Source organism: Halichoerus grypus, chromosome 2 (genome assembly GCF_964656455.1).
Source record: "Halichoerus grypus chromosome 2, mHalGry1.hap1.1, whole genome shotgun sequence".
In the NCBI taxonomy this organism is placed as follows: Eukaryota; Metazoa; Chordata; class Mammalia; order Carnivora; family Phocidae; genus Halichoerus; species Halichoerus grypus.
Genome location: NC_135713.1, coordinates 161497136 through 161524960, shown reverse-complemented (window position 1 = coordinate 161524960; position 27825 = coordinate 161497136). Strand labels below are relative to the sequence as shown.

Genomic DNA, 27825 nt, shown 5'->3' with positions numbered 1-27825 from the left:
ACATTCATGTCCACATCTTTGGGTGGACGTGTGCTTTCATTTCTCTAGGGCAGATAGCCAGGGTGGGATTGGCTGGTTTGTATGATAGGTGTGTGTTTAACTTTTAAAGTAACTGTCAAGCTATTTTTATTTTTTTATTTTTATTTATTTTATTTTTTTTAAAGATTTTATTTATTTATTTATTTGAGAGAGAGAGAGAGAAACAGCATGAGAGGGGATAGGGTCAGAGGGAGAAGCAGGCTTCCCGCTGAGCCGGGAGCCCGATGTGGGACTCTGTTCAAGACTCTGGGATCATGACCTGAGCCGAAGGCAGTCGCTTAACCAACTGAGCCACCCAGGCGCCCCAAGCTATTTTTAAAAGCGGCTGTCCCGTCTTGCATTCCTACCAGCAATGTAGGGGTTGTCTGGTTGCTTCACATTCTTGTGTGCACTTAGTATTGTCCATCTTTTTTATTTCAGCTGTTTTAGTAGGTTCCTCATGATATCTCATTGTGGTTTTGATTTGTGTTTGCCTAATGATGAACGATGTTGAGCATCTCTTATGTGCTTATTTGTCCTCTTTGATAAAGCGTTCACATTTTTTGACTGATTTTTCATTGGGCTGTTTGTGTTAGTTTGAGTTGGGAAAAATCTTTATTCTAGAAACAAGTCCTTTATCAGATAATGGGTTTTTTAACAAATATTTTCTCTCAGTCTGTGGCTTATCTTTTCATTTTCTTAACTGTGGCTTTTGAAGAGCAGCATTTATAATTTTGGGTTTTATATTTGGGTTTTGGTCCATTTTGAGTTAATTTTTATATATGGTAGGAGTGAAAAATAGAGGTTTTTATGTGTGTGATTTTATGTCTTGTTTTTTTTTTTCTTTTTTTGGCCTATGGGTACCCAGCTGTTCCTCTGTTGGAAAGCCCCGCCTTTCTCTGTTGAATTACCTTGGTACCTTTGGGTCTGTTTCTTAAATATATTCTGTACCTTTGATCTAAATATCTATCCTTATGTGAATACCACTCTATCTCAGTTACTGTAGTTTTATAGTGACTTTTTAAAAAAAAGAATTTATTTATTTATTTTGACAGAGAGAGAGTGAGTACGAGCAGGGGGAGGGGCAGAGGGAGAAGCAGGCTCCCGGCTGAGCAAGGAGCCTGATGTGGGACTCCATCCCAGGACCCTGGGATCATGACCTGAGCCTAAGGCAGACACTTAACTGACTGAGCCACCCAGGCATCTCAACTTTTTTTTTTTAAGATTTTATTTATTTATTTGACAGAGAGAGAAAGAGACAACACAAGTGGGGGGAGGAACAGAGGGAGAAGGAGAAACATACTCCCCACTGAGCAAGGAGCCCGATGCGGGATTGATCCCGGGACTCTAGGGCCATGACCTGAGCCAAAGGCAGACACTTAACTGACTGAGCCACCCAGGTGCCCATTTATAGTGACTCTTGAAAACAGTGTGAACTCTCCAGCTTTATTCTTCATTTAAAAAATTGTCGGGGCACCTGAGTGGCTCAGTAGGGTAAGCATCCAACTCTTGGTTTTGGCTCAGGTCATGATCTCAGGGTCGTGGGATCCAGCTCCGCATCGGGCTCTGTGCTCAGCGCAGAGTCTGCTGGAAATTATCTCCCTCTCCCTCTGCTCCTCCCCCCTGCTCACACCTCTTTCTCTCTAAAATGAATAAATAAAATCTTAAAAAAAAAAAAAATGTTTGACGATTGTGGTAAAGTACAGGTAACATAGAATTTACCATCTGAACTATTTCTAAGTGTGTAGTCAGCCTATTTCATATTTTTGGTGCTATTGTAAAAGGTATTATTTCTTTCATTTCAATATCCAACTGTATATAAATACAAGTGATTTTTGTGTATTGACCTTGTATCCTGCTATTTTTTTTTAAAGAATTTATTTATTTATTGACAGAGATAGACAGTGAGAGAGGGAACACCAGCAGGGGGAGTGGGAGAGGAAGAAGCAGGCTTCCCGCGGAGCAGGGAGCCAGACGTGGGGCTTGATCCCAGGACCCTGGGATCACGACCTGAGCTGAAGGCAGACACTTAACGACTGAGCCACCCAGGCGCCCCGTATCCTGCTATTTTGAAAAACGTATTTGTTCTAGTAGCTTTTTTACATATAATTTGGGGCTATTAAAATTTAACTATAATGACATTTATTGAGTAAGTACTATGTGTCAGGCATTACTCTGCGTCCGACATAGATTTAATGTAATCACATCAACACCACTGTGAAGACACTGAGTCTTGGAAGGTTGAGTGGTTCGTTTGAGGCCCCGGAGCTCAGACACATCAGAACCACAGGAGAGGAGAGATAAGACCAAAAGCTAGAAGCCTTTGTCCAGCTGCCTAGTACTGAGCGCTTTCTGTGAGCCAGGCACTGGGCTAAGACTTTTATGTACATTTTCCCATTTAATCCCCAAAGGAGTCCCATGAGGCAATACTGTTATTATCCCTGTTTTACCGTGGATGGCCTGGACAACTCGCTGGGGACTCTTCATGACCAGCGTGTGGGCTCTGGAGGTGCAGACCCAATGTTGAACGGGGCTCTGCCACTCGCTGAACCTCTCTGAGCTTCAGTTGGTTTGTATGGCATTGATTCGCCACCATGACCCTTTAAAAATGTACATCTAGAGTCTTTTTCCTAAACGAAACCCATGTTTGGAGCTCCACTTGTGGTCTACAGACAGGTGCCGGCCCGAGACCAGAGAAACACAGAACTTGGATGTGGGTGGAAACTTTCATGGCCATTTGACATGGATGCAGCATCCAAACACATGATTGGATTTCGTATCTTTTTAAAAAAAATTTTAATTTCAATTCAATTTAATTAACATATAGTATATCATTAGTTTCAGAGGTAGAGTTTAGTGATTCACCGGTGGCATATAACACCCAGGGCTCATTACATCACATACATTACATCACATCACATCACTTACATCTTACTGCCCGTCACCCAGTTACCCCATCTGCCCACCTAATTCCCCTCCAGCAACCCTCAGTTTGTTTTCTAGAGTTAAGAGTCTCTTATGATTTGCCGCCCTCTCTGTTTTTGTCTTATTTCATTTTTCCGTCCCTTCCCCTATGTTCATCTGTTTTGTTTCTTAAATTCCACATATGAGTGAGATCATCTGGTATTTGTCATTCTCTGACTGACTTATTTTACTTAGCATAATAGCCTCTAGTTCTATCCACGTCACTGCAAATGGCAAGAATTTGGGTTTTTTTATGGCTGAGTAATATTCCATTGTATATATATAATACTACATCTTCTTTTTCCATTCATCTGTCGATGGACATCTGGGCTCTTTCCATATTTTGGCTATTGTGGACATTGCTGCTATAAACATTGAGGTGCAGGTGCCCCTTTGAATCACTATGTTTATATCCTTTGGATAAATACCTAGTCGTGAAATTGCTGGGTCATAGGGTAGCTCTATTTTTAACTTTTTGAGGAACCTCCATACTGTTTTCCATAATGGCTGCACCAATTTGCATTCCCACCAACAGTGTAGGAGGGTTCCCCTTTCTCCGAATCCTCACCAACATCTGTCGTTTCCTGACTTGTTAATTTTAGCCATTCTGACCAGTGTGAGGTGGTATCTCATTGTGGTTTTCATTTGCATTTCCCTGACGCCTAGTGATGTTGAGCATTTTTTCGTGTGTTTGTTGGCCATTTGTAGGTCTTCTTTGAAGAAAAGAACTTGTCAAACTCAGCACCCAAAACCCAAAAAATCCAGTCAAGAAATGGGCAGAAGACATGGATTTCATCTCTTACAGACAGAGGGGTCCACAATAAGTTGGGAATTTAGAAAACAACCACTCCTTCTCCATAGATAGTTTGTGAAACCAAGCTCTAATAGATGCCTGGCGGACTGAGAACAAGGAGTCCCTCTCTACCAAGGCCAGCGAGGCCCCATGGGACCTGGCCTGCCCCCTGCCTCTCTCTTTCCTCCCGCTTCTCTTCTGCACTCCAGCCACTCAGATAAACTCCAAAGTGTGTTCCTGCTCTGCACCGTTTGCATTTGTTACTCTGTGTGGAACTTTCTAGACCTTTTAATACCCAGGCTCTGCCACGTCCTGCGTGGCCAGTTGCAGATGTCTCTTCTCAGAGAGGCCTTCTCTCCCGCCCTCTGTCAGAGCTCCTTGCTGTATTACTTGGGAGGCCTGTTCCACCTGAATTTGCTTGTCTGTGTGCTGTGTCTCCTGCATTGTAGAATGTGGACTGCATGAGAGCATCTCTCCTACACACCGGGGGCTTCCAGGTCCTAGTGGATGCTCAGTAGACCCTGGGTGCATAAGGGACTGAATGAAGAGAATGCTGCCTGCTGCATCGGCTGTTTGAGGCTTAGATAAGATGATGGGTGGTGAGTGTTTGCGGAGTAGGTATGCTGGAAACATTAGCCCTGGGCCATTCCTGCCTCCGCATTGCACTGCACCCCACGCAGGTCAGGGGCCCTGCAGACTGCTGTTTGGGGGCAGTTTCCCTGGAGGCATCTAATGAATTGCTTCAGTGTGTCTTGAGCTCTGTCCCCCTTCGCCTCTGTCCCTAGAGCCCAACAGAGTGCATGCACACGGGGATCAGAGAAGGCAATCATGGCATGAGTGTTGGATTGCGTAGACCAGGCATGGGCAGGATTGGAGCTGTGGGGACATGGACAAGTCACACCATCTCCGGAGTATCCGTTTTCTCTGCTGCCCATGGGATCATCTCATCTCCTTGATGGCGGCCCTTCTTCCTGGAGAAAGCCTGGCTGGGCCCCAGCTCCGTCTGTGCCCAGGTCTGACGGCACTCTCTTCTCCCCCTACCTGTTTGTGTTCCAGTATGCTTGGGTGGAGAAGCACTTTGGCTCTGACTTTCTGGATCACATTGTGCTGGCCACAGACAAGACCGTGGTCTCTGCCGACCTTCTCATAGACGACAGGCCAGACATCACAGGCAAGTGGCCTACGGCAGGTGAGGAGCGAGTGTGGAGCTGAGAGCTGCCGGGACAAACAGCATGCGGGGCTGGCCTCAGGGCCCCTGTCCTGAGTGGTCCCCACTTGATCACCAGCGGTGTATTAGGCCTCCAGCCTCAGGCCCAGTGCCAAGCCCCTTCCCTACCAGGAAGACAAGGTTATTCTCAGCATCCAGCCTTCGAAGGGGTGCCACTGGGAGTCAGGAGAAGCAGGTCCTAGCTCCTGGGGTAACTCATGGGGTGGCCTCGGATGAGTCCCTTTATACCTTGAGGCCTTGCCTTTCTTATGTAAAATGAGGGCCAGACTGGCTTCCAAAAGTTTGGTTTTAGCACCAAAGCCATTTTTTCCCCAAGAGCAATTTGGAGTGAAGCTACTATGTAAAACAGAAGAGCAAAGTATCATTTCTTTAGTTGAAGGTGGTTTTGGAACTGTATTTATCCCTTTTGCTTCTAGGTGACTCCTTCCCAACAAACAAACAAACAAACAAACAAACCTTAAACTGGCTTAGAAAGGAGAGGGGAGATTTATTAGCACACCTACTTGGAAAGGTGAGGTAGGGAGGCTTCAGGCACAGTGAAACAAGGAGCTCGAACAACATGAGTCCAAATTCAGTTTCTTTGTCTCCCGGCTCTGCTCTGGTTTGTCTTTGTACGCACGCACGCTCTCTCCTCTCGGTAGCCATCAGCAGTTTCAGGGTTAAATCCTGTTCTTTTGGACACCTCAGTGGGAGAATACAGAATATTGCTTCCCTGATGGCATTTGGAGCTGCCTCAGGAAGCATGTGCATCTCTGCACTAGTCACAGTGTCCAGAGGGTAGAATTCGTGGGTGTGCCCACCCTTGACCTCCCAGACCACGCGGTGAACCAAGGAGAGTCAGGGCACACAGAGGGGGGGCCCCAGCGCCCCGCTCAGCTTCCGTGTCCAGCCACGGGGGAGCAGGGGAGAGGCCTGTGCAAGGAGGAGCCAGGGAGTCAGTGCCAGTGCGCAGAGGTGGACATGAGGGATGGGAGCGTGGGGGCGCTCGTGGGGCCCACGGCCAAGAGCCGGGAAGCTGCGGGAAGGCTGAGCCCGCGGGAGGGCAGGGGCCGGGCATCAGCGGGGCTCAGCCTCCGATGGTGGCCGCCGCGATGGCCGGCACAGAAGTCCCCGTGTGCGGTGCATCCGCCGGGTGCCACCCCCCTTCCCCACCCCCCCACCCCCATGCTTCCCGTGGGCCAGGCTCACGTAATCCTGGCCACCTGTGTCGGGACAGGCGCTAGTGTGGTCACCACTTTACGGACGGGGACTGGGAAGCCTGCCTGAGGACGCTCGGGGGCCTCCGGGGACTGAGGCGCTGCTTTCCCGCCCACAGGGGCCGAGCCAAACCCCAGCTGGGAGCACATCCTCTTCACGGCCTGTCACAACCGGCACGTGCAGCTGCAGCCCCCCGGCCGCAGGCTGCACTCGTGGGCGGACGACTGGAAGGCCATCCTGGACAGCAAGCGGCCCCGCTGAGCTCGACTGTGCTCTGGGCTCCGCCGCGGGGCCCCTGACCTCAGGGCTCCCAGCTCAGCGCCCCCCCCGGGGGCGGGGTGGGCGTCCCTCTCACATGGCCCGGGCCCACTGCATGTCTCCCCGCTCTCCCCAGCCCTGCCAGGCCTTAAACTGATCTCGGGGCAGGGCTGGCCCAAGGGCCCTGGACAAGACACGTCCGGCCAGGCGGTGCAGGCCGACCTTGGGCCAGGGCCAGGCTGCACGGGGCTAAAGGGGCTCCAGACCGGAAGGAGCCGAGGGCCAGCAGTCCTGCCCCCATCCCTCAGGGAAGTCCCCTCCCCATCGTGTCCGCGGCCCCTCGGCCATGGTGCTGGCAGTGAGGTGCTGGCGGGGTGAGAGGGCTACGAGCAGGAGCAGGTGGGACGAGCCCTCACAGTCTGGGCCGCAGCCCCTCCCTCCCCTCCCCTCCCGCCGGGGCCCCGCTCCCCCCACCCCCGCCCGGGGGCCCACCATGGATTCAGCAAACACTCCCCGAGTGCCAGGGCACGCCAGGCTCTGTGCTGGGGGCGCCGCACGCCGCCCTGCCTGGGACCGGCCGAGAGGTTTCACGCACCCCTGTCCCTGGGGCCCTGCTCAGGGCCCAGCAGTCAGCAGCCTTGAACATTTGTTGAAGGCCGGCCAAATAAATGCGGTTCACGTGTCGCCCGAGGATGTGGCCCCCTCTAGCCCCTGCCCCGAGATCGTCCGGCGTCTGGTGCCTGGGCACCCAGCTGCACACCTTGTAAGTACTTGGGGGGCAGCCTGCACTGCTGAGGGCGCTGAGGAGGGCGCGGCCTCACCGCCCACTTCACCACGGATGCTGCGTGGGACCAAGGAGGAATGGGCTGAGGGAGGAGCTGGTGGCCATGGTGGTCCCCTGGGTAGGCCGCCCACCACGCTGACTGGTCCCCCTCTCACGTGCCTCCTTGCCATGCATGCCCCCCCGCCCCGGCCTCCAGCCCCTCCTGCCCTGCCCAGTTCACAGCACCCCACTCTCTGCTCCTCTCCCATACAATGTTCCTAATGAGAGCCCAGGAGCCATGTGGGGAAGGGGCCGGGGGAGGTCACCCTCTTCCTTTTGTGCTTTTCGGTTTCTGTGCTCTTCGCCCACTGGGAAGGGGCAACTTGAACCTACCATCACCTCCCCAGGCTTTCTTGAAGACCTTTGCCCCCCCACTTGCTGTCGTCCCCATCGCCGCCCTGCAGAGAACCCCTAGTTGTCCTATCTCTGGGGGCCTCCTGGGAGGCCCCTGTGACAGGCACACTCGGGCTGCCCCACGGGGTGGCGTCAAGTGGGAGAAAAGGTGAGGGAAAAGTGTCTGAAGCTCGGGCTGGCTGAGTTTCGGGGCTTTGTGGCTCTCAGGCCAGCTTGGTCATCCAGATGAGGAAGGAAGGACTGTCGGCTTGATCAAAGGCGGTCTTCCACGGCGCTGTCCCACCTCGGTGGCTGTAGCCCTCGGGGGATGGGGTGGGGGCTCTGCGGGTCCCATCCTACGAGGAGTGTATTTGGGGTTGCGTCACCTGACCAAGCAGGGCAGCGTCCTGGGGAGTCTTGGCCACCCCAGCCTGTAGCTCTGGGAGGAGTTAGACCCTGGAGGGCTGGCTCCCCAGCTGCTCCCCGGAGACCCTCTGTTGCCACCCACTTGAGGACAAGGCCACTGTCTAAGGGCCAGGAGACCGTGCCACCTGCATGACGTACTTTCTTCCTGGGCCTGTGTCTTGTGGCCTCCACGCCCCAGTCGCCAGCAGAGGCCTGCCCACCGAGCCTTCACGCCCTCTCCTAAGAGCCTCCTCTGCTTGGTGGTCATGCGGAGACCCCCTGGGATCCAATCGCCCGGGACCGGCAGGGCATTGCAGCCTCTGGCTTGGTGAGAACCACGCTCTGCCCGGACTTGACCTTCTGGCTGGGAGGAGGACCCACAGAGCACCTGCTGCTCTGGGGCTGGTGCTAGCTCAAGGCCACAGCAGTGAACCAGACCCAGCCAGCCTGGTGCCCTCAAAACAAAAAAGCCACTTAGCTCATTTTTGTCTTGGGGCCTCATTGTGCTGAGGACAGAAACTTAATCTCATCAGGCTTTTCTCGGCCACATCGGGTTCCTCCCCAGGGAGTGTCCCAAGCGTAGGGTGGGAGGCATGCTGGGATGTGTGGTGGGGATGCGGGGTGTGTGGATGTGGGGGCATTTTATTTCGTGTAGTGATGGCAGTGGTGAAGGGAATCCCCTCCTCATCCTTGTGCTGGGGTCACTGGACCCATGGGTGCTGGCACTGCTGACCTAGCCTGTCCCCCCGAGGTCAGCTTTAGAGCCCCCCGTCTGGGGGACAGGCCACCTCCGTCAGAGGGAGACAGTTGCTCCCGCCTGTGCCCTGCTGGGGGCAGTGAGACCCCTTTGCCTGCTCACCTCCTGCAGCCTTTTCTTCCCCTGCTCCTGGCCCCTGGTGAACTGTAGGGAGCTCTAGGGCTCCGGGCATGAGGAGGGGTGGGGTGGGAGGCCAGGGCACAGAGCCCCCTCTTGGAGACTCCCTCCGTCGCATCTGCCAGCTGTCTACTCCCAGCCCGTGGCAGGGCCTGATTCTAGATCTGCTTCTCTCGGAGCTCTGGCAAGGGTGCTGTGCTCCGAGTCTCCCCAAACCTTTCCTTTTCAACTGATGGCCACCAGGACTTTTAAAGGCCAGTTTAAAAACTCCAAAGCTACAAATCGCTGAATTCATTCTTTGCTCATCGAACCTCACTCACCCTGAGGTAGCACTCACCTCTTCAGCTGCCTGATTCGTTTAAAGGAGAAAAAATAATTGCGGGGCAAGGATGCTTTAGTCAGTGCTTGGGAATGTGGCCCCGCCGGACAGGCCATCCAGAACTCACTGTAATTATACAGCGCTCCAGGAGAGGTCTGGGGGCTGCGGGGGGGGGGGGGGCGGGGGGAGGCAAGTGGAGTGGGGCCCTGGGCTGCCTGAGGTCCTGGAGAGGCCCCTTCCAGCAGGGGGCATCACCTGAGGGCTGGGTAGAAGAGAGTAGAGCCCTCTTGGCTGAGGGAAGGCGGTGCAGAGGCCCTGGGGCTGGAGGGTGTTGCCGAGGAGCAGAAGGGAGTGTAGGAGGGAGGAAGCCATAGAACTGGAAGCCAGAGAAGAGAAAGGGGAGGTAGGAGATAGAACCTGGGCAGGTAACCAGCATGGACGGCTGCCCACCCCATGGCACTCACTCTGCCGTGGGGCCCGTCACCACCCTCTTTGTGCCGGTGAGGGGGGGTACCCGCAACAGCCGATGACAGAGGCCAGGACTGCGAGGCTTTATGATTTTGTTCTTGTCAAATGGATATACACAATTGGAATGAAGGTGACTTTCTTCAAAGCCTGAGAGGCATATGTTTTGCTTTAGAACCGTTGAATGGACTGCAGCGAAGGAAGTCCGCCCTCCCGGTAGGAAAGCCAGCTTGTCCTGCCCTGAGATGAGGTGGCCCTGGTCAGAAGTGGAGAGTTGCCCCTTTGAAAACATTGGAAATGTTCTGGGTCCTAGGGCCAGAGCCCCTGGAAGGAGCGACAGCCTCCAGGTCAGCCAGGGGTTTTAGGCAGAAAGACGCAGTGTAGTTTCTTCAGTCTTCTGGGCCACGGTGTCCCCACTGGGACCCATTCCAAAATCATAACCCTAGCAATGATCATTTCCTTAGCACTTACAGTGTTCCAGAGCCTGATGAGCATGTTCTATGGCCTCATAACCACCCTCCTGCGGTCACTCCCACTTAACTGATGGGGCTGTGGTCTCAGCAGAGTCAAGGGTCCCCACCGAGGCCGTGCCGGGTCAGTGGTGCCAGCAGGATTGTAGCCCAGGCGACTGTGCTCTGGGGCTTGTCACCTCTACATGACACTGTCCTCCAATCTGGAATGCCCTAAGTGCTCAGGTGTTCGTGGTGAAAGCTGAGTCAGTGCTCAAGGGATGGGCCTCCATCTGAAGGTGAGTATTCAGGCACTCAGCCCACAGCAGACCCGAGGGCAGGTGGGAAAGGTTCAGGCCAGACCTGTGCATTGCCTAGAAGTCAGGAGAGTTGGCTGAGTTGGCCCTCAGTCACAAGCCCGAGGAAGGGGGTATGGGGAGGGGGGGAGAGAAAGAGGTGGAAGAGAAGGGGGCAGGGTTGGGGGGGGAAGCTCACTGATTCCTCTGCAGGCCAGGCAGAAGGACGAATATAACAGAGCATGCATGACACTTGGTACATGACCTGTGGCCCCTGATTTGCCAGTGGTCCTCCCCTGCACTCCTGCCATTCAGGCAAAGCCAGGGGTCCCACTGCCCCACAGAACGGCAGGCACGTGTTGTCTAGAACAGGAAGTCCATGGGGTGAGCAAGAAGGAGGAGATGGCCTGGGTCAGTCCTCACTAGAGAGAACGTGGCCTGCTGGTACTGGGATGAGTGACCACAGCTAGAGCAAGGATGAGCAGGAAGGGTCCTGGGAAGGGACCCCCCACCCTCTCGCAAGTGTGTGCATCAGGGGTGTGAGAGGGATGTTAGAAATTCCAGCAGCCAATCCAGCTGCTTGAGGAGGCCAGTTTCACAGGCAGGGGAGCCACTGAGCAGGTGAGGCCGAGGTGGCCCCCAAGATCCCAGCTCTCCCTCTGGCCCAGAAGGGAATGAATTCAGGGTCCCTGCATGCCTGTGTGGGGGATGCAGATGGAGGAGGACCCTGGCTGGGAGCTCATTAGGTGGCCGCCGAGGAGGGCCCAAGTGGCCCTGGAGCTGAGGGCTGTCGGGGGACCACCCAATCTGGCTGGGCCAAGAGGAGACCCTCATTAGCCCTGAAGCAGGGACTCAGTAGTGCAAGCAGGTAGGGTGAGGCTCACAGCCTAAAGCCAGGAGACATGAGCCCTGACCTGGGCTCCAAGCGGAAGCCAGCTCCTTGATCCAGATGTCCTCTTGGCTGGGACAGAAACGAGGGAGACCCTCTGACGAGCAAGAGGGGATCTCAGCCCCTCCAGGAGTGAGGATTTAGAGTTGAACACCTCTGGAAAGAGCCTGAGTTAGAGATCAAAGAAGACCATTTTAGGTGGAAAGAGGCTGAGTTAGTTTTAGTTGGCAATTAAAAAAACAGTTATCAGTCATAGTTAATATCAAGCATGTATCTGCTTGATATTATCTATAGAGTTTTAGCTTACGTATATTTGGTTTCTCCCACAACCTGCCCAGGAAGCAGGGCTCAGAGAGGTTAATTGACAAGCCCTGGGCCACCCAGTGGGCAGAGATGGGCTCTAAAGTCAGCTCCCAGAGCCTGCAGGGAAGAGCCAGAGGGCAGCCTGACAGTGGGAGGGTCTGGGAACAGGGAGTCTGGAGACTGGGTTTGCCACCAGCTTGCTGGGACCTCTCTGCAAAGCCACTTCTCTCTCAGCCTGTTCCAGAGCTGGTCAGCTTCCATGGTGACATGAGAAAGGGTTGCAGGCAATAAGGACGTTTATTCCTCCCTGGAGAAAACAGACTTGCTTTGTGAAACAAGGTGGTGAAATCGGTGGTGGGGAGCCCCCCCCCCCCCCCCCCCGCCCCCGCCGTGGGGTCGGATTTGTGTGGGCTCTGGAGGCTCGGATGGGAACCAGGGGCGCTTATCCTGGCTTGGCCACCAGGTGGCAGCACAGCCCACTCTTGAAATTGTGTGTGTGGCGGGGGGTTGGGGGGGTGGGGACGGGGACACTAGTGATTCGTGAGTACACAGGCAATTGCTGGGAAAGAAGAAGGAAGGGCCAAATTCCCTAAGCTCCGTGCTGGCCCTCCTGGACCAGCTCTTCTTGCCTCTTCCTCCCGAGCTGTTGGGGACAAGGTGGGGGGCCCTGGGTGTCAGGCCGAGGACCCTTGTCCAGCCTGCCTGGTGGGCAGGATACCCTGGCTCCAGCCACAAACCTCAAACACCAGCCACCCTCAAGGACTTCAGGGGGCCTGAAGAGGAAAGACATCCTCCTTCCGAGTCAGGAGTTTGTGCAGGTCCCAAGCCAGCTTCGGCTCCCTGAGGGTAAGGGGGAGACTCCTCAGCACTCCAGGAAGGCCCTTCCTGACCTGGCCCTGCCCACGTCTCTCAGATACCCTGGACCTCTGCGGGCCCTGGAATGCATCTTACCCGTGTCTTCACACGTGCTGTTTGCTGCCCTTTGCCAGAGGGTTTCTGTGCCAGACCTGACCTCCAACTCCTGGTGGGGAGGCAGGCTGCCGTCCCTCCCAGCCCTGCACCATCTGCGGGAAGGAAGGGCTGGTTCAAGTTGGCGGCTGTGGTTGCAGGGGTGTGTGTGTGAGAGAGAGAGCGAGAGAGGAGTGCGGGCGGGGGGCAGAGGGAAAGGGAGAGAGAATTTTAAGCAGACTCCGTGCTCATTGCGGAGCCCAAAGCGGGGCTCGATCTCACGACCCTGAGATCATGACCTGAGCCGAAATCAAGGGTCAGATGCTTAACTGACTGAGCTGCCCAGGTGCCCCGCATTTGCAGGTTTTTATCCAGAGCTGACCAGGCCTGGAGGCCGGGCCTCGGAGATGAACACGTCCGCACAAGTCCCAGAGTGGCAGCCCTCCACAGATAACGTTGGGGCTGTGACAAAATGACTCTTAAGGATAGAAACGCATAGAAATAGGAACCAAATCACCTGTCCAATGAACACCTCAGCCCTGTTGGCAATTTGGATAAAATTTTTAAAATCCTGGGTTAGATTCCACAAAGCTGGTTCAGAAGCATAGGCTGGGGCAGGGGACAGAAATCAGGGTACTTAAAATTTAGAGGTCAGGGGAGAAGTGGGGCTTAGGAGACGCAGCCTGTGATGTTAACAGTGTTCTCCCAGATTCTGCAGCATCCTCCCTGGCGGGGATCCTCTTTTGTGCACAGACAGGTGATGCAGGCTGGAGCGCGGGATCTGCAGTTCACACGATGGCCACAGGATGGAGCCAGAGGACCAGCTCTGGCTGCTCCGTGCCTCTCTGGGGTCCCCAGAGTGTAGTCGGCCTCCTGGACCAGACCTGCCCGGTATTCTGGTCCCATCCTGGTGTTCCCAACCACCAGCATCTCTTTCTGACCCCCTGTATGCTCTGGAAACCCCTGTGGGCTGAGCCTGGGCTGTGCACAGAGGGGACATCAGCTACTGATTCCTGAGCAGATGGATGAATGGCGTCAGCTCTAACCCTCACCTAAGAGAGCAGTTCAGGCTCCAGGGAGAGAGCAGGTGGGGCGGGCCTGGCTAGGGGAGAATGCTGAGAGACCTTATGGGTCCCTGTTCTCATGGAGATGGCACTGTTGTGGGGTCCCATCCAAGCTTGCTGCCTTCCCTCCTTCACAAGGCACCCCACACAAACCAGAGGCACCAGCTGGAGTCCTGAAGCATGGGCTATTGGCTAACAACATTTTTTCAGGGGATCTTTTACACCCTCCCACTCAAGTGCCCCCAGTCTGGCCAGGGACAGCGGGTGGCTGTCCTGGTTGGGCAGTGCTGAGCAGAGCTTCGGGATCAATGTGCTCACTCCTGTGTGCGCTGGAGGATTTGTCTCCACTCCCCGCATGACCCAGGCCTGTCCACACGTTTGAGTTATCTCCTGGCCCCTGGTGGCAGTTGAGCCCCTGGCCTCTGACTGGAAACAAGGCTTACCATTGTTTGCTCAACATTCCCACTCTTGACCCTGTCCTGTTCTCCCATCCTGCCCCACCCCCACAGCCTGCAACTCCCCCCTTTTCCTCTCCACTCAGTTCACCCCTGCTTGCCTCTGCCACCCCCCAGAAAGTTCTCGCAGACTGCCCTAGCCCCCTGGGACATCTCACTCTTCTGACCTCCTCAGCACTAACTGCCTGAACCACTAGCTTCAAACCTAAGCTCTAGGGAGGCGTTTCCTGTGTAATGGATGAAAGAGTCAGGAGGAAGAGGGAAAGGATCCAACATTTATTGAGTGTACTCCAGACACGTTATCACTTCATTAATCTTCCCACACGAGTATGAAGTCAGACCAGGATAATCTGGTTTTAATTTTGTGAAAACTGAAGCTGAGAAAGTGGAGCCTGGGTTCCACCCAACTCCGAAGGCCGTGCCATTCCCGCCATCCAGAGCAGCTGCTCTGAGTGGAAAGGAAAACACCCCCAGGCACACACAAGTGGAGAGGTCAAGTGGCTGCTGACTCACACTGAAGCCTCCCCGCATGGTCCCAAATCCCAACAACATGACAAACAGGAATGGTGCCGCTGGTGAACCAGAAACTGCCTAACACCTTAAAGGTGGGAGACAACTGGGGCTGATGGAAGGAGGGAGCCATGGGAGGGGGGTGGCCCTGGAGGGGGGATCTGGGGACTCAAGAGGGCCCTGGGCTCCTGGCAGAATAACTAACTGTTTAGGGAGCCACCAGGTGAGTTGAACCCTCTTCCCTACCACCCACATTCATGTCACACACACAAACACACACACACACACACACCTGGGCCAAGCAGAGAACTCTGGTATCTGTGTTTTGGGGAAGTGGGGAGAAGCAAGTGTGGATGCTATAGCTGAAGAGATAGGCAGTGTCCCAGAAAACTGGTAACACCCAGGGAGAATGGAGACCCCCAAGCACAGAACATTAGGGATCGCATAGTGATACATTCTCTTCCCCCCCCCCCCCGAATGAGTGAAGGCAGGCTGTGGGAAATCGATTTGGTGTCTGCAGCTAGAGTGAAACTCAGATACAAGGATGAGCCCATGAATGATGTCATCAAAGTCCTAAACAAGAGAACTGATACCCAAGGAAAGGGAGTTATGTAGCCAGAACAACAATTTAGAACAGGTATGGTCAATATCGTTAGACGTAGTAGAATATTGGACCTTCCAAAAGAACAATTAAAGAATTTGGAAAATTAAAATCTAGTCATGGGAAAAAAAAAAAAAAACCAATAAATAGGCTGAATAGCAGAATGGACATAGCTGAATAGCCAATAGTGGGTTGGAAGATTAAGTCGAGGACTCCTAGAATGCAACACTAAAAGGACAAAGAGATCCAAAGAACGAAATTTTGTTTCCTAGTCCAAAAGGAGACAAGAATGTGGGGGAGAAATTGTCCAGGGTTGAGGTTGACAGTGTCCCAGAACTCTGATTAAAATAGGTCACCAGGGTGCCTGGGTGACTCAGTCAGTTAAGCGTCTGCCTTCAGCTCAGGTCATGATCCTAGGGTCCTGGGATCAAGTCCTGCATCCCTGCATCGGGCTCCCTGCTCAGTGGAGTCTGCTTCTCCCTCTCTCTCTCCCCCTGCTTGTGCTCTCTCTCTCTCTGTCAAATAAATTAAATTAAAAAAATAAAAAAGGTCACCAGTGCCAGGCAGGATGAATGAAAGAGATTCACTACTGGACAGAGCATTGAAATTTTAGAACACTGGGGATAATAAATTCTAAATATTTCCGGACAAAAACCAGGCTACTTGCAAATGACATAATGCTAGAAACAAAAAGAAAGTGATTATCTTCAAAATCTAAGGGAAAATAATTTCAAACTCAGAATTCTCTACCCAGCTAAATGTAAGAAGAAAACCACATCCTGAAGACATGTGATTTCTTAGAATGTTTAGCATTGAAAAAAACTCCCTTTTAAAAATAATACTAATTGATGTGCTCTAGCAAGAAGAAAAATTAATCCAAGAAATGAAATACAAGAAACAATGATTAGCCAAGAACCAATAAAATTGATTAAATTTAAGTAAGTGTTGATTGTGTAAGAATTAATTACAATCTGGAGCTAAGATCACAGATCTTATCAACAGAGGAAAAAACAAAACAGCATAAGAAATAGAAAACATAAGTAATATCAGGAATAAGTTCAAACATTCTAAAAATTGCAATAAGTGTGAATGGGTTAAAATTTAAAGAAAAATCTCCACAGATAAAAAAAATACAATCCTGCCTTCAAGAGACACATATAAATGGTAACGACTCAGGAAGGGTCTACATAGGAGAATAGAAAGAGACATACCACATGAGTCCTAACAAAGGAATATTGGTGAGTGTACATCAATATCAGATGAAACAAAATCCAAAGAAGAACATTAAAAGGGGACAAAGTTGGGTTCATGTTGCTAAAAGAGACAATCTACCAGCAAAATAAAAGTTATGAAATTGTATGCCCCTAACAAAATTGCTTCAAAATGTTTACAACAAAGACTGATAGAACTATAAAGAGAAATGGGCAATTTCACAATTAGAGCAGGAAACTTGAATATATTTTTTCTCAGAAATTGACAGATCAAAGAGGCAAAAATAAGGAACACATATATGTGTGTATAAATATGTATTTTATACATATATTTATATATACAGTTCAAAAAAGAAATTACACTATTTTCAAATATACAGGGACTGACTGGGCATGAAATTGAAGTCTTGAAAAAGAAAATATAAAGCAAATTATTTTGTAGACAATATGATCATCTCCTTAGAAAAGGGAGAAAGAGCCAATGGCAGAGTTGTTGGATTGTAAGACCACATGCAAGAACCATTGCTTCCCTGGCAGTGGGAACAGGAAAGAGCAAGACAATTATGAGAGATGACATTTGGAAGGCAGGGCAAGGGGGCTGGGAGAGCAAGGACAAGATGATAATGGGAGGCCTCTTCTGGCTGAGGAGGTGAGAGCTGGGAGGGATTGTCTCCCAAGTGTAGGGAAGACGCAGAACAGATGAGTCTGGACTTGCCAATGGTTAGTGAGTGCCATGCGTCTCCCAAGTGGTATATATGAATTATCTAATCCTTGAGGTGGGTGCTCTGAATACACCCATTTTGCAGATGGAAAACCCAGGATGTACATAGGGATAGTGAATCATAGCAGGGTTGGGGTTTGGACTTGGGTCCATCTGATGCCAACACTGCTCTCAATCTTTAAACCATATGAAGAACATAAATCACCATAAACAGGTGCTCTTAACCCTGCTCTGGGTACCCTTCTAGGGAGAGAGTCTGTTGGTTTTATCTGATTTTAAGGAAGTCTATGATCCAGGAAATTTTAAGAATCCCTGACTCCCATATTGGGCTACCTTCCTGAATTAGAAAGGAGGGACTCTGAGAGCCTGGCAGTGGGGAGGGTGCTGGCCTCACAGCCTCTGGGGCCATCGGAAACCTGGGCAAGAGGTCCTGGGATAGACTGTGCTTGCCATTCTGATTCTCCCACGAGTCAGGACAGGACATGTGGTTCCATCTAAGCTCTGAGAGAGAGGAGAGACAGACTATCTGAGAACACCTCTCTAGTCCAACCCTGCCATCACAGATAGGGCCTCTGAGGCCCAGAGGTTGCCCTGGTCACCCATGGTCCTACAGCTGGTTGGTGGCTGGTGGTTGCAGCCAGGGAGTGGTCAACACCCTCCCATCTCACTGTCCTGAACACGATGGCCCAGCCTCTCCTCCCATGGTGTGATGTCCAGGAATGAAGGAAGAGCCCAGTTCTCCAGGGAACCTGTGGGCAGCAAAGGGACCAGAAGAAGACGTCAGCCTGTGGCCAAATGGGTTGATTTTTTTAAATTGTGGTAAAATACATATAACATAAAATTTATCATTTTAACCATTAAAAAATGCACAATTCAGTAGCATTAAGTACATTTGCCATGCTGCCACGACTGGCACCACCATCTAGTTCCAGAACTTTCTCATCACCCCAAACCCATTTGCCATCACTCTTCATGCTCCCCTCCCTCAGCCTCTGGAAACTACCAGTCTACTTTCCGTCTGTGCATTTGTCTATTCTGGAGATTTCATGTGAACAGAATCCAACAGTGGCCTTCTGTGTGCAGCTTCTTTCACTTAGCGTATTTCCAAGGTTCATCCATGCTATAACATGCATCAGGACTTCATTCTGTTTTATGACCTAATAATATTCCATTGTGTGGATAGATTACATTTTAATGTTTACCATTCATCTGTTGAAGGACACCTGGATTGTTTCCATCTTTTGGTGATTGTGACTAGTGCTATTATGAACACTGATGTACAAGTTTTTTTTGAACACCTGCTCTCAGTTCTTTTGGGTGTATACTTGGGAGCAAAATTCCTGAGTCATATGGTAATTCTATGCTTGACTTGTCGAGGAACCACCAAACTGAAGTCCACAACAGACTGGATTTTTCCTGGCCCTTCCTCTCTACGTTCAGCACCCCATTCCTGGACAGCTCCCTGCCCCCACACCCAGCAGCTGCATCTGCTCTCCTGGGCTCCAGACCCACGTCCCCAGGGCCTGCATGACCCCTCGGACCTCCCGGTGCATTTTCTTTCTCAAGTCTGCTCCAGCTGTGCTTGCCTCTTTTCTTTGACATCCAGTGTCCCTGCAGCATGGGTCCCAACAGGTGACAAACCTCCACCTCAGGCTGGCACCTGGACCACAGGTCATGAGGGTAAGGATGGTACACCTACTGTGTGCTGCTGGTCTAACTATGTATATTGTCCCACTTCATCCTCACAGCAAGGCCTGAGACAGGTACTAGTATTGTCCCCATTTGTGGATGTGGAAACCAAGGCTCAGAGAGGTTCAGCCACTTGCCCAGGACCACACAGCTAGTAAAGGGGTAGAGTATAAGCTTAAAACAGTTAGTCTGTCTCCTCAGGGGTTAAGACAGATCGCTGGGCTCCTGGGAACAACAGAAAACCCCTCTGACTTTCAAAAAAGAAGGTTAGAGATTAGGACCTGGGCTCCAGAAGAGACAGATGTAGGAGAGATGGTGGCTCTTGAGAGAAGTGCCTCTCTCAGGGGGGTAAGGTTAGAATGAGGGTCCCCTCAGGGCTGGCTGTCATCAGATCCCATATTTCCTGGCTACTGTGGCCCTTAAGGGCCTGCTGAGCCTGGGGAAGTTGACAGATAGCTGAGAGATTATGATTTTGCTCCAGTGTGACTGGAACACAACATGTGATTTCTTGGTGAGATGGTTTGTATCCCCATTCGCAGGCTGCGAGTGAAGGGGTACACCCCAACAGTGAGTATAATCCTCAGCCCCATCAAGGACCCAGGCGGCGCACAGAGGTGGGGGAGGGTGCCCACGTGCCCACGTGTCAATGTGCTGGAGCCTGAACATAACACAAACACCTGGCTGGTGGCCATTCCACAAGCCCTTCCTCTAGATGAAGAACCAGCCTCCAGGGGCAGTGACTGGCCTCTTGGTGGGCCTCCTTCTCCTCTTTGTCAGGAAGGCCGGGTGTTCATCTGTGGCTGCATTAGACTTGAGCCAGGCCTCATGCTGTCTTCTCAGCATGGGCTCTGGCTCAGGTTCCAGCTGATCCCCGAGGGCAGAAGGCAAAAAGGAGGCCTGCAGCATGCTGGGCCCTGTCCTAGGTGCAGGATCGTGCTGGGGAAGGCACACCCCATCCCTGCCTTCCTGAGCATAGGCCACACAAGCAAAGGAGAAGGTAGTGGTGGGCCATGAGGAACCCCACTCTCTCCCCTGTATGGATTCCAAGTAGGGGTAGCCACCAAGGATGCTCAGGAGGCCCTGGGAGCCCCAAGGCATATATGCCAGCACTGAATGGACACTAGGACCTTGCACCTGAGCAATCCAACTGACTGGGAGACCTTGGCTCTCCTGTGGATACGGCGGTCTCCCAGGTTCCAGCCCCCCAAAACTCCTCCCCACTGGAGCCTCTGGAAAACAGTTTCTGGATCCAGGTAGCTGAAGATCAGGTCCCTGATGGTGGAGACCTTGATGATTACCCATTGCTTTGTGGATTCCATGAGAGGGAGTGAGGGTAGAAGGGAGGGAGGGACAGACATATAAACTGGGACAAGAAGGAGGAGCAGGAGTTAGCTAGGCAGAGGAGGTGGTAGGGGTGATGGGAAAGGGATAATGTGTGAAGACCCTGGGGCAGGAGGAACATGGCCTTGATGGGGGGGGCACTGAAACAAGGCCCATATGGTGGCTAGTGTAGATGGGGACAGGAAGCAGGTGAGGGAAGAGGCAGAGGTAGGCAGAACCTCTACCCTGGCTGTACCTGGTGGCCCTAGCTTGTTATGGCACCCTTAGCTATCAGCCAGCTTATTACAGTGACCTGCCCACACCCTATCTCCCTGGGTGACTATAAGTGTCCTCCAGGTCAGACTGTCCTTCTTAGCCTTATCTGTACCTGACACAGGGACCAGTTGGCGCCTGGTGATTGTCCACAGGACCCATAAATGAATAGATGTTCGAATTAACCACCCAATCTCACAGAGAGATAAAAACCAGGGTTAGGTGAGGTTGAGAGACCTGTGTCCCTGCTATATCCCAGAATTCCTGGGATGGGTAGAGCAGCCCCCTGGGTGGGGCTTCCAGATGCCAAAGAGTGTGTTTTTAAAGGAGCCAGACAGGGAGAAAGAGAAATCAGGTCTCCACAGCTCTTCTGGAAAGTGAAGCACCTTCTTGAAAACTTGGAAGGCTCCCTGGAAGAGGTGATTCCAAGGTAGCTGTCTCCTCTAGCCACACTGGGCTTCTGACCCACTCTCCCTTGAACCCAAAGACCCAGCCCATTCCCTTTCTGACAGGGGCTCATCTCCTCTGGTTTGAGGGCCTGGGAGGGAGCAACAGGAAGTGGGAACAAGGCAGCCACCTTGCTCAGGGACACTGGTTAATTCATCGGGTTTTGCTGCTTTCCGAAGCTCTGCACCCCTCAGTTGAATATTCAGGCTGGCTCCTGGCTTAGCCCTGCCTGCGTCTGTGCAGCTCTATTTTTACAGCCCTGGGGATGGCTGACGAAAACATTTAAAAAGACACAAAAATTAAAAAATTTAAGAGTCGGGTTCCCAGCTGTTCTGTTTGGAAAGCAGGATGACATCTGTGTTCTGTCTCACGGAAATGCATGCTATCTCCACCCCCACCTCCCACCCTGAGGGCCCAGGGGCTTTGGAAACCTGGCTCAAGCCCCCACTTTGCCACTCACCCTCTGTGTGACCTTAGCCAAGCCCCTTCTTGTCCTGTGCCTCAGTTTCCACTATGTGATAAAGAGAAGTTTGGACAAGTTGATTCTTGTTTAAATTTGGGTGATTCAAGAACTTTTTCCCTGCAGGAGACAGGTGTGACGGGGAGGCAGCTTCCTTTCTCTGTTTCAACATCCTGTCCTTCTCCATCTTTTGACTAATTCCCCTAAAAAAGCTCCACTTTTAACCTGGAGGAGGGGTCCTGCCAGGGTCCTTGCAGTGGGTTGGGAGGCTGTGGGGACAGGGATCAGCATCCCTGAGTCCTAGTCTTGACCTTGCAACCTTTTGGGTCTGTTTCCATATCTGTCAAAAGGTGTGTGTGGGGGGTAACAATGCTCACCCAGCTCACCTTAGACAGCAGTGGTGGGACTCCAAAGTCACAAAAAATGTATGTAGTTGATGAGACTCAGGGTCCCTTCAATGCCACCAAGTTTCATGTACTCTAGTCCAGATATTAACTGAGCACTTGTGGTACCGGAAAATTCATGAGAGTTGACACGCAGGGTGGGGGAAGCCACCTGTACAAGGTGATTTCTGAGGTAGTCCTGGTGAGGAGCAGTGGTGCCTCTCAGTTCCCCTTGTGGGGGCAGAGTCGCCCGGATGTGGCCAGGGTTCACCCCCATGACCTCTCCCTTTGCAGGATGTGGTGGCCACCCCAATCTCTCTCTCCCACATGTTCTCTGCAATGTGACCTCACCTTCCCCCTTGAATCTGGTGAATGTGAACTCACTTTGGAGCAATCGAATGTGCAAAGCAACCTGAAGCTTAGGACAGAAAAGGCAATGAGGTTTCCTCTTTCTTGGCGGCTTTGACATTGGGTAGCTGTGGACCTTTTGCTGAGCTGGCTTCTCTGGGGCTCTGGGAGCCTCCTCTATCAAGTGAGTGATGGCAAGATGATGGCTCTGATCATTTTAACTAGTGCTCACCAGAACTTCCATCCCTCCCCCTCGCTCCCCAGAGGAGGTGTGGCCACGTGACTTGACCAGGGAAACCAAAGCAAAAGTGATAGCTGACACATTCTGGAGGAAAAAACCTATGTGTGGTTCTCCATGGCCTCTGACTTGGCCTCATGTCAAGATGGTGGTGTCACAAGACACCAAACATCTCTTACTCTGTGTTCTGAAGTTCTGTGAAGAGAGAGACCCTTCCCGCTAAGCCTAACCTTTGTGGTATGAAGCCATTGAGATTTGGGGGTGGTTTGTTACTGCAGCATGAAATAACTATTTTGGCTGATGCAACGATAAAAACTAATAATAACAAAGATTTCTCATGGTATTGTTGAGAGTCTGGGTCAGCAATCAATTTAGTGCTAGCTCTTACTACAATACCAGTTCCCTATCTTAGGTGGATTTCCCCAAAGCACATGCTGAGACAAAGATCTGAATGCAAGAAGTGTATCTGGAAAGTGATTCCAAGGAGCATGGATAGGGAAGTGGAAACGAGATGGGGAAGAAAAGGGGGTTCAGTTATAGTGTGTAGGGACTAGCCGGTTACTGCTGTGTGCAGTTGGGGTTCAGTTCTTCCCGGGACCTCTGGGAGACCTCTCAGCATGCATCAGGTTGTCCCAACCCGGAGGAGCAGGGAGCTGGGGTCATTAGCTGAGAGCTGCTCCCGGGGCGTAGGGCCCAGGGGCTAGAGTGGAGAAGCAGGACGCGGTGCCGGGGAGGCATCTGCTTTCGCAGCCAGGAGGTGGGACTCCCGGGGTGGGTGCGCACAGACCCCAGCTCGACCTGGGCCCCCTGACTTCCCGGCTGGCCTGGATCGCCCACGCTCCAGGTGGGAGAAGTGCACACTGGGACGGGCCCTGGGGTCCAACAACGAGCGCGGGGCGGGAAGGGACTGTCTGGCATGCACCTGCCGGAGTGACCGTGACCCTGCGGACTGCGAGTGAGCCGCGCGAGCACCGGCCGGGCCCCAGCCGCCGAGCCTCGCTCCTGCCCCGCGCCCGCACCCACAGCACCTTTGTCTCGCCGCCCCTGTGCTGCCCGCCGCCCGCGGCACCCGGGAGCAGGGTGGCCTCGGAGAGACCGTGACACCCGCGTGGCTGGCGGAAGAGCCGGTTCCCAAGCCCGCCCCACACTCTGAGGTCCCCTTTAGGCTCTTCAACAAACATGAGAAGAAACTGACGCTGCTCACCATGGACTTTGGGGAAGCATGGGTACCCAGAAAGGGCTTTGAATTAGGCATCGGGCAACTTCTAACCCTGGCTGTGCCTTCTTTAGCTGTGTGACCTTGGGCAGGACACTTGACCGCTCTGGTTTACCTCTCAAGTTCTCTTCTCTAAAGGAGAGGAGAGGCTTGGGCTGCACTGAGGTAGGGGAGTATTGTGTTAGGGGCTGGCATAGGAGTCAGCCAGATCTGGGTTCAAATGCTGCCGCTGCTACCGCTGCTTGCTGACTGCCTGATCTTGGCCAGGAGACGTCCTCTCTACGAGCCCAGTTTCCTTTTCTGTCATGAGGAGAGATCATGCATGCTGAAGGACCCAGTGTGGGGCCTGCTACTCTGCATCACCCGGTATTCTCAGTGTCAGGGATGACTGGGAAGGTCTTGGCTCTTCCACCCTTGCTGTATGACCCAGAGAAACACAGGGGACCTCTCTGGTTATAATATCTGACCCTGCTTTGCCCAGATATTTGCACGGACAGATGAGGCGGTGGGTATGATATGACGGATTAGGGCCAATGAGGAAAGAACAGGGATCAGCGGTGAGCATTACAATCCATAAGGAGAAGCTGAGGTGGACAGTATAGACCCCATCCCAGCGTGCGGGGCACACTTTTTCATTTGTCCTCCATCCCTGGAGACACTTACTCTCCACCACTCCTAACCCTATCTCTGATTAAAAAAAAAAAAAAATCAACTCCAGGCATCCATCATTTATTCATTCATCCTCTGGACACACTTATTTAGTAACTTACAGGCCTTTGGGGGAAGAGGATTCAAGACAAAGGTACATATAATTGATTTGGAGTGAAAAGTATATAAACAAATAACTCAAAACCTGGAGGTTTATTTAAATTTTGGAGTAAACTGTCACACTGAGAAATTGCTTCTTCACTGTGTGATCCTGTGAAAGCCTCATAAGGAAGAGAGGGCAGGTCTCCTGTCCAGAAGGGCCCCTGCCTCACCTGGGACGAGAGTCCATACCCTTCTGACTCCCAGGTGTGGGAAAAGATTTTTGGATTCTAGGGCGGGAAAAGAGCAGGTAAGGCTGTCAGGCACTTGGAGACATCACCAAAAATTTGAGAAGGAGCAGGAATGGAGGGCTGGGGTCTCCAAGACTGAACCCGACCGGGCCATTGGGCACTTGGAGTCTGGGAGAACTGGAGGCCACCAGACATTCAGTGTGGTCTGAGCAAGGGGTGATGCCAACTGAGGATCCCTTCACCTGAGAGTCAGGACCTGCCCATGTATGTAGTCCCAGAGTAGCCAAGTTCTCATCTGTTCTGTGGGTCTGGGAGGGAAGAGATCCCAAAATTAATTGGTTCTGACTTCTCCTCATCTATGGGTAAGTGGCTGCTCAAATGGGATTTAAAATGACTTTAAAGAGGTATGAATGTAAACAAAACCACAACGGACCAGAACCTGTGGGATGCAGCAAAAGCAGCGCTAATTGGGAAGTTTATAGCTGTGAATGACTACATTAAAAAAGAAGGAAGATCTCAAATCAACCGAACGTCACAACTTAAGGAACTAGAAAAAGAAGAATAAACTAAACCCAAAGCTAGCAGAAAGAAGGAAATACAATTAGAGAAGAGATTAATAAAATAGAAAATAGGAAACAAAGGAGAAAAATCAATGAAACCAAATTTGGTTCTTCAAAACATAAGAAAATTTTTTAAAAATTGACAAGCCATTAGCTAGAGGGACTGAGAGAGACTGGGGGGTGGGAACCTCAAGTTATTAAAATCAGAAATGAAAGTGAGGACATTACTACTGATTCTAGGGAAATAAAACTGATTGTAAGAGAGTACTATGAACCATGAATGACTTTACTCCAGTGAATTGGATAACCCAGCTGAAATGGACAAATTTCTAGAAACATGCAACCTATCAATACTGAATCACAAAGAGATAGAAAATCTGAATAGGTGATCAGATCAGTAATCAAAAACCTCCTGACAAAGAAAAGCCCTAAACCTGATGGCCTCACTGTTGAATTCTACCAAACATTTACAGAAGAACAAACATCAATCTTCCTTGAATGTTTCAAAAAATTTGAAGAGAAGGAAACACTTTCTAACTCATTCAATGAGGCCAGCATTACCCTGAAACCAAAGCCAAAGAAACTACAAGGAAGCTACAGACCAATATCCTTTATGAATATTGGTGCAAGAATGCTCAGAAAAATACCAGCAAACCGAATTCAGCAGCATATTGAAAGGATTATACACCATGACCAAATGGGATTTATACCAGGAATGCAAGGATGGTTCAATATGCAAAAATCTATTAATATGATATACCACATTCACAGAACAAAGGAAAAAACCCCCACAAGAATTGCATACAGGTACTCAGACAGGTTTTTATACACCCATGTTCGCAGAGGCATTATTCACAATAGCCAAAAGGTGGGAATGATGCAAGTGTCCATTGATGGAGAAATGGATAAACAAAATATGGTCTACACATCCAACAGAATATTATTCAGTCTCTTAGCCTGGTGATGGGTATTGAGGAGGGCACGTTCTGCATGGAGCACTGGGTGTTATGCACAAACAATGAATCATGGAACACTATATCTAAAACTAATGATGTAATGTATGGGGATTAACATAACAATAAAAAATTTTTTTAAAAAAGAATATTATTCAGTCTTAAAAAGAGAAGGAATTCTGACACCTGCTACAACATGACTGAAACTTGAAGACATTATGCCAAGTGAAAAAAAGCCAAATACTGTGTGATTCCACTTACATGAGACACCTACAGTAGTCAAATTTATAGAGATAAAAAGTAAAATGGTGGTTGCCAGGGGCTAGAAGAAAGGGGATGAAGAGTTAGCATTTAATTGGACAGAGTTTCAGATTGGGAAGCTGAGAAAGTTCTGTGGATGGATGATAAAGATGGTTGCACAAAAAATGTGAATATGCTTAATTCTGTTGAACTGTGCACTTAAAAATGGTTAAGCCAGACACAGTGCTGCACACTTGTAGTCCCAGCAATCCAGAAGGCTGGGGCAGGAGGATCACTTGAGGCCAGAAGCAACAGGTTGTGCAAGAAGGGCTGAACCTGCCCAGGTCAGAAATGGAGCAGGTAAAAAAACGATTAAAATAGTAAAATTTTTGTTATGTGTATTTTACCATAGTAAAAATGTAAAGTTCACAAAACAAAAATAATGAGGTGATGTATGAGCCCATGGTGTTGTGGAAAAACTTATACCTGTGACAAGTTTATAATATAAGGTATTGATGAATGTGGTCTTAGGAAAGGTTGAACAAAAGGCCATGGGAAGCCAGAGTGGGGAGTAAATGCTTGCGCACAAAAGGACTGAAAGCTGCTTTTGAGCTGGACCTCCCAGGAGGGCAGGGTGGAGAGGGGTTTACAGGCAGTGGTACTGCATAGGCAAAGCCTGGAGGGGAGTGAGGGCTGTCCTGGGGTGATCTGCTGTGACTGGTAGCAGGACCCAGGAGAGGGGCAATCTAGGGGAAGGCAGGCCTCACCTGCTCCAGTCCTCAGGCTTGCCTGCTCACTCATGGGGTTTGGGGCCCTGGTGACCCTCCCTGGGCAGCTTGCTGGAAGGGAAGGATTAATCCAGGCTTCTTGTTTCACATGGGAGGAAATGGGAATCCGGAGTGCGGTGAAGTGCTGGGAGATAATTCAATAAGGACACATAACTGCTAAAACTCTAATGTGACCATAGCTAGGTATTATAGGTATTTTATCCATATCAAAGAGGTTGGTGGAACTGCTGTGTCTGTTATGTTACTTTCAAGTAACAAGAAAGGGAATTCATGGGCTCAAGTATCTGAAAAAAAATCCTGAACAGTGTTGTTTCATGCAGGGCTTGCTCCAAGCTCAGTGAGGTCTCTCAGGTCCTGCTCCCTGTCTCTCTGCCCTCCCTTCTGCAGAGGATACTTGTCCTAGGGAGGAGGAGGAGCTCCTCCTGGCCCTATGATGGGTGTTGGAGTTCCCAGGGATATGTGCCCCATGCTCAGGTTCAGAAGGAGTGTTCCCAAGATGGAGTGACTCCAAGTGGACCAACTTGACACTGGCCAGGGATGGAATGTTCTAATTAGCATAGACTGAGCCCTGTAATTAGTTTTGCCCTAGGATCCAGGTGTGGAACCAGGACCATATGGATCCCAATTGGAATCAGGGATTATTGGGGAGGAAGGGGAGGGAAATGGATGTTGAGATCAATTCTGAGTGCGAATTTTAAGAGATATCACAACAAATGAAAAAAAAAATGTTAGAAATGCTTTTGGCTGCAAGTAAGAGAAAATGCAACCAATGGTGAATAAAACAAATA

The 27825-nt window shown here is 51.0% G+C and overlaps 1 protein-coding gene across 2 annotated transcripts in view; it reads left to right on the top strand.

The window, feature by feature from the left end:
• The window catches only part of NT5M (5',3'-nucleotidase, mitochondrial), a 38406-nt gene extending 31264 nt beyond the window's left edge, over window positions 1-7142 (top strand). Inside the window, exons 4-5 of one of the 2 annotated variants that reach the window (XM_036073821.2) lie at window positions 4832-4964; window positions 6319-7142. In XM_036073821.2, the coding sequence (XP_035929714.2) occupies window positions 4832-4964; window positions 6319-6461 (276 nt within the window). In that variant the 3' untranslated portion in view covers window positions 6462-7142. The remainder of the gene's footprint in view (window positions 1-4831; window positions 4965-6318) is intronic. The other variant, XM_036073822.2, reaches the window with a different exon arrangement.
• The last annotated feature ends 20683 nt before the right edge of the window (window positions 7143-27825 follow it).